The sequence below is a fragment of the Acanthopagrus latus genome, chromosome 19 (assembly GCF_904848185.1).
Source record: "Acanthopagrus latus isolate v.2019 chromosome 19, fAcaLat1.1, whole genome shotgun sequence".
Taxonomy (NCBI): Eukaryota; Metazoa; Chordata; class Actinopteri; order Spariformes; family Sparidae; genus Acanthopagrus; species Acanthopagrus latus.
In genome coordinates, this window is record NC_051057.1 from 10,232,610 (window position 1) to 10,239,551 (window position 6,942).

General features: G+C 39.6%; 1 protein-coding gene across 8 annotated transcripts in view; it reads left to right on the plus strand.

The window, feature by feature from the left end:
* The window catches only part of phldb2b (pleckstrin homology-like domain, family B, member 2b), a 41,431-nt gene extending 35,880 nt beyond the window's left edge, over nucleotides 1-5,551 (plus strand). For all 8 annotated transcript variants that reach the window (XM_037079322.1, XM_037079324.1, XM_037079323.1 and 5 more), the window contains 5 exons: nucleotides 2,674-2,764; nucleotides 2,984-3,130; nucleotides 3,500-3,719; nucleotides 3,890-3,975; nucleotides 4,067-5,551. In XM_037079322.1, coding sequence (XP_036935217.1) covers nucleotides 2,674-2,764; nucleotides 2,984-3,130; nucleotides 3,500-3,719; nucleotides 3,890-3,975; nucleotides 4,067-4,207 — 685 coding nt within the window. In that variant the 3' untranslated portion in view covers nucleotides 4,208-5,551. The remainder of the gene's footprint in view (nucleotides 1-2,673; nucleotides 2,765-2,983; nucleotides 3,131-3,499; nucleotides 3,720-3,889; nucleotides 3,976-4,066) is intronic.
* The last annotated feature ends 1,391 nt before the right edge of the window (nucleotides 5,552-6,942 follow it).

Here is a 6,942-nt window from a genome sequence, read left to right on the forward strand (position 1 = left end):
TGTTTTTTTTTTATTTCTGACTTGAGTAAAACATTTGTTTAGCTTGAATATTTCCATGTGAAATTTATGTGTAGGACAATTACTCAGTGCTTCTTTCACCACTCCTTTGGATTATTTGGAGTGGGAGAAAAACTGACAGACAGTGAAAACATCAAATTAAAGACAGGTTGAAAAGTTTAAATGTGACAGGAGACGGACAACTCAAAAACACACAACGGTCCCTTTGTGTTCATGATATGAAACTTTGACTGAAAGGAAGGGGATGTGGAGGGGCAAACAAAGAGAGTAGAAAGTGACTTAATGTAAAAAGTGTGTGGAGGTTTCCCGCCTTTCATGCTCCCTCCTTGGAGAATGAGATGTGTAGAACTGTGTGTGTGTGTGTTATATGAGTTAAGGGGGACTGTTGATTAGTGTTGTAAGGGTCAGGTTACGGAAGACGTGTGTGCTTGTGTGCATGTGAGTGCGTGTGTTCACAGTCAATCCCCTCAGGTTCAGATGAACTGAGCAAAGCGGTGAGAGTGCAGAGGTACGTTTGGGGGTCCACCCCCCCATCCAGACTGAAACCATGTGTGCTCACTTTACTTTTCCCCTTTTTCCAGTGGTTGCATCTGTCTTTTGTCTCCCCTCCTCTTGTTTCTCTGAATGGTATGGTCTTGTTTCTGCAGTCCCAAACCATTTGCAGATTGACCTCTGCAGTGCAAGTTTTCCTGGAAACAGACTGCCTTTCTGATCCTCAGTATGGATCCAGTTGGATTGTGTTGTACCGACTCAGATTTTATTGGAAGACGTCTGTGGTGGAAGCTGGATCAGTGCAGGACAAACATAGTTTTATGATGGAGCTGGATTTTGTCATCTTGTGAGCAATGTGTCCTGTTTTCAGGAGACACAAGTGTTTGCCAAAGATCAGTAAAGTTCCTCTTAATTAAAACGTGAATAGAAATTTTGCGCTGGGCTGGTCTACAATGACTATGAGTGCGATTCCCTCTCATCGATTGAGGTAAGATAATGGCAGAGAGGATGGATGTTTGAGTGAGGTTGGAGCTAGGCTGGAATAATGTTCATGTTAGTAATCTAATGTGAGTGTGGTGCAAGATTAGCTGGAGTCTCAATTAGAGCTGAAGTGATTCTGCAATTACTCAATGAGTCCATCGAGAGAAAAATTTGTTTTAAACTAATTTGATAATTACTTAAATGTTTCAAAAGGGTTTTCAAGCAAAAAGGTCAAATATTTGCCGATTCCAGCATCTTAATTGTGAGGATTTGCTTCTTTTCTTTTTATTTATAATGGTAAATTAGTAGTCTTTGGGTTTTGGACTTTTGGTTGGACAAATGAATGAATTGCATGACGTGCCCTTGGACTCTGGGAAATTGGGGTACAAAAAGATTAACAGATTTAATTATGAGAACTAATCAGTCAGCTTATCGATGATGATCTGTTAGGATATCCACCTGTTAAGTTGGATGGCATGATGTTTTCCATCTCTGCTTGGGGCTTTTATAATGACAGTGACAATGAACTTGCTACCTACCTGCAAAAATATTTACATCCAGACCACTAGTATGTAAACTGATAATATTCTGTTTAAAAACATGGCAGAATATGGAGTGAGAGTTGGGGTGTGATTTTATATGAAAGAGGCAAATTAAAACAGCAAGAATGACCAGAGAGCGGGAAATCATTTCCACTCTGTTTTCTCTCTTTTTTTTCATCTTTTCATATCCTCCCCCCAATCCTTTTTTTTTTCTCCTTATGATTACCCGGGGTACCGTACCTCTTTCTCGCGCACCCCTTTTCCTTCCTGATTTGTTTAGACTGAGTCTAATGTGTACCATTCATCTTAACAATGTTGTGACATCATCTCAGATCAACATTGGGTATCCATTTCCTCCTGGCTCCGGATAAGAGAGAATTTTTGTCTGTGTGTGCAGGGATTTCAAGGGGAACGATAGAAAGGAAAACTGAGCGAGAAAATTAAAAAGAAAACATGACAAACATATCCATATCCAGGTCCCGTCCATGTGATGTCAGTCAAGAATGCATATCATGTGTAGACCATCTGCTGTCTGGGAGACCTGAAGTTTAACTAGAGCTGCTGCTCACACTGAAGACAGGCAGTGATACAGCAGAGAGGGAGGAAAGAGAGATGGCCCAATCCTTATTTTGGCTTCCTTTCCTAATGTATTTCCTCTTTGATTCAGTGCACACACAGACATAAACAGTGTACAATTAGCAGTATCCTCAGGAGAGTGTAGCCTTTTTGTTGGAATGCTAAACAGAAGACTTAAAGCCAGGACTGTGTGCATATCTTCTCTCTTTACACTTAACACTCATGAGAGGCTTGTTTCTCAAAGATAGATTGATTTTAGACTATTTACTCCACCACCTCAGCAATAACTCCCATACATAGAAGATGTAACACCTGAAAAACACATGGAAGAGTCAGACTGAATTCAGTTCGTCATGCTAGCTGCCGGTGTGGCAGGTTTAATTGATTAACTTGGCAGCTGCTCACTTTTATTGCATTTTCCATGTATTTGAAGCTCAGCCACATGAGAGATGATATGTTGTTTGTTTCCAAAACTGTGTGCCAAGTGGGTCTCTTCGCAAAAGAAGAATGGTTTCTGCCTCTTTTATTTTTCCTGATGTGTGTTGTGTGTGCTTGTGCTCTGCAGTGCCAGTACTTCAAATGTGGCCAAGCTAGAGGAGATGGAGCGTCTGCTGAGGGAAGCCCAGATGGAGAAGAGAAGTCTCCTCGAACACAAGGTCTCTACAAAATGAAATCATAATCACAGTGATTTATCTTTTTTTCCCACAGTTTATTAACAGAACAAATGTATAAAAGAATGAATGATGTGATGAATCCCCAGACATAAAGTAGCAGAGACACAAATTTAGCAAAGACAGTTGGCAATTCATAACAATTTCCACATTTCTATGAGTGTGTGTTTTAAAACTTTGCAACAATTTCCATTAATCCTTTAGGAGCGAGAGATGGACATGCGAAAGCAGGCGCTGGAGGACGAGCGGAGAAGAAGGGAGGAGCTGGAGAAGAGGCTACAGGAAGAGACGAGCAGACGTCAGAAACTCATCGAGCGCGAAGTGAAACTGCGCGAAAAACAGAGGGCACAGGTAGGACAGGAAAAAAAATCTTTCTCCCAACAAAAACATGTAATTTTTATTGGGAAAAAATTTGAACTTTATGTCACCTTTCACTTTTTTGCCAAAAGCACTTCATCTTGTTCCTGTAGCTAATTTGTGTATGTTCCATGCACACTTTCCTGCATGGTTTCCATCATGACTGTGCTGACTGTTCCATGTGTAAGCTTCATCCATCAACCTTTGTTCTCCTGCCTGCTCCATCAAATGTTGGCAGCTGAAGAAAGAATCTTGAATCTATTTTAACATATGATATACATCTGCATGATTATATAAACACAGAAGAAATTATAAATACATTCCCTCTTCAGTGAACCCGTTCGCTCTTTTTGTTCTCTCCAGTCCCGGCCACTGACACGGTACCTGCCTGTGCGAAAGGACGACTTCGACTTGCGGGCTCACATTGAGTCGGCGGGCCACAGCACAGACACATGCTTCCATTTGTCCATCTCTGAAAAGACGTGCCGTGGCTACTTGGTCAAAATGGGAGGCAAAATCAAAACCTGGAAGAAGCGCTGGTTTGTCTTCGACCGCAACCGACGCACACTCTCCTACTATGCAGGTGGGGCTTTAGAAACTGCAAACATGCGTCTATATATAAGATTATTTAATGTGTATTTCCTATGTTATACGTCTATTTAAGATACGTATTAATGAATATAGATGAAAGAGAACATACAGCGGTACATTTAAACACATTTGTATAAATAACATCTGTTATATCTTCTGCAGATAAGCATGAAGCCAAGCTGAAAGGAGTCATCTACTTCCAAGCAATTGAAGAAGTGTATTATGATCACTTGAAGAATGCACATAAGGCATGTCAACAACTCCTGTCTTGAAAGTATGATTTTATTATCTTCAAGCCGAGTATCCTCATTGATGAAATTCCTCCTTTTGTCTCCTCAGAGCCCAAACCCGTCCCTGACCTTCAGTGTGAAGACTCATGACAGGGTCTACTACATGGTTGCTCCTTCTCCTGAGGCCATGAGGATCTGGATGGATGTGATCGTCACAGGTGCTGAGGGCTACACCCAGTTCATGGTGTAGTGAAGGGGCAGGAATTGCCTCCGTGCTTCAATTCTTTGCGGCTCTAAAGACTACATTTTTCTATTCCTTCTTTCTCTTTGGACTTTTTTAATGTCTGGTGGGATGTTATCGCCATCAATGCTGAAGAATGAACATAGTTCCTGTTGTTTAGGGACAGCAGCTTTTATATAACTTTGCAACCATTTATCTGCGTCATTTGCAAGAGGGGCAGGTTTAACAATCACACATGGCTCATTCATGCAAAATTGTCAATTGAAAAGATCTGAAGCATGCTATGGTGCACCACTGTGCTCTGGAGTGAGCCCTGGTGCAACTCATGGGTTTTGCTCAAGTGTAAAAGGACTTTAATGTTTTTTAAAAAAAATGTTTACTTGACTTTAATTTTATGTGAACAGAGAGAAGAGCAGATCGCGATCCAGCTGCTCACCTCTAGACATGAGGAGCTTTTTCACAAATGATTGTTTTATGTGGGGGGAACTCTTTCTATGTCATCATAAACATCAACTAAGAATACCTAAGAGTGAATCAGTAGTTGGGTTGAATTGGCATACAAAGCCTAAACAGTTTATACATGTCATGAATGAATTTGTGGTCAATTTGCGATGGGTTTAATTTTCGACCATTTCCTGTGTACATAATAATAATGTATATTATTAATTTAGTAGTTAGTTAGGCAAAACATTTTAATTTTCTATTTTCTTTCTCTTTTTTTCCATCTTCATTTACAATCCGATTCCAAGAAATGCTGTGTAAAAACTCTAACAGGATGTGATCATTTTCAAATCCTTTTTGAAATTTACTCTGAAACTGAAAATAATCCCAACACAGTATACTCAAATAAAAAAACACCTGATTTGACAGATAAACAGGTTGACTGGTAGCACGGGATAGTATTAAGATTGGTTATGAAAGGGGCATCCACTTTGTGAAACACATGATTGTATAAAGGATATAGCTACATGGGTTTGGGAACACTTTTTTGTAAAGCAAGAGTTTGTAAATGACTGCATTCTGTTTTTATTCAGGTACACAGCGTCCCAACTTTTTTTGGAATCCGGGTTGCAATTTCCTGTATCGTTACTGTGGCATTCTCAGGTCTTAAGTGTGTGCATGGATGTGCATGCATGCATCCAATGATCACGTGTGAATTTAGACACATAAGTGCCGAAGAAGTGCCTGTTTTGCGTGCATACGCTCCAAGGTGCTATTCTTACATGGTGATTGACGCTAATAAGCCAAGCCACACCCGTCATGTAAATCTTTTAATGCGGTGTAATAATACACTCCATGATCAGTGATTTATCAGTCATTTTTTAAAAAGGTTTTGCTGGTCTGGTTTTACAATGGTGTCACCTCAGGCTCACAACTGCTAGGACATGGTCAGTGTCCGGAGTGAAGTAAGCACGAGGAAACATGGCTGAAGGCACAGAATCGTGATATTTGTACATTTTGTCTTTAAGCTGTTAGTTTTAAAATAGCTCTGACAGTAATGTTCTATTATCAGTTCCAAAACTCCTGTCCGTGCCTTTTATATCATATTTTGCGCGACAGTATTTTGACATGCATATATCTATATTTTTAAGAGCTACGTTTATCTATGTTCTAAATACCAAACTGTCTGTCTGTGGTGAGTGAACACTAATGTGGTCCTTGGTGGTTTATGAGAAAGAGGATTAAGTTTTCTTTTAAGGTGTCAAGAGGAAAAAAAAACTCTATGGTACACACGCTCACGTAAGAGGCCTTTCGTCACCAAAACTGACTGATTATTGTGCTGCTTTGGTCCACTAGCTTTCATTGTATTGCTCGTATTACCACTAATTTAGTACTGACCATCACTAAAGCTGCTTTTATTTTGTATATCCATACCACGTCTGAATAATTCAGTCCACTGATCAGTGCATGTATCATCTTGTTTTTAGTTTTGTTTTATTGACCAAAGTACCTACGTGTTTATGCGATATAATGTATATGTGGTTTTCTTTGCTTTGACCTCTTTGTTCAGTACAGTAAATCAAAATGATCTGTTTTTTTTTTAAAATGTAGAAGCACATGGTTGTTTTACTACAACAAAATGAACTGTTACAGTGGCCTCCATGAGCTTATCTTTTTTTTATATATATATAATAATTGTTTTATGTTGATCCTACTGTATTTATGCCATTACCAATGCATGTATCTTAATTTTGTATTTCCATATGAACAATAAAAATATATTTTACCTTTCATAATGTCTGTGTTTTGAATCATTCTGTCACATGCTGTACAACCACAAAGACCCTGAAGTAATAGACACTTCTTTATATGTCTATGCCAGGCCTGTAAACATGTGCGGCAACACAACAACAACATGGAGATGTGGCGCCGCTGCGTGGCAGAAGTGAGTACTGTCAGCCGCCTCAGATGTCACAGTACAACCTGTGCAAACTGTCGCACAGTGCTACTGTATATGTGCAACGTCATTCACTGACACGGTTGGATGTTTCAATGACGCGAATGACAAAGACACACGATAAAAAAATAAAAATAAAAAGACTCCTCCTCAGATTGGGCGGATTCTTGTGCTGGCTGGTAAATCCCATCATGCCTTGCGGTTTTAGTAAATAAAATATGTATTTGAGAAAGGAAGGGTGGGGAGCCGTGGCTACATCCACATATAAACCACAGCGAAATGTAATTAAAGTTGTATTAACAACAAGGGACCGCTTGTAATACAAACATAAACGTAAAAGAAATTA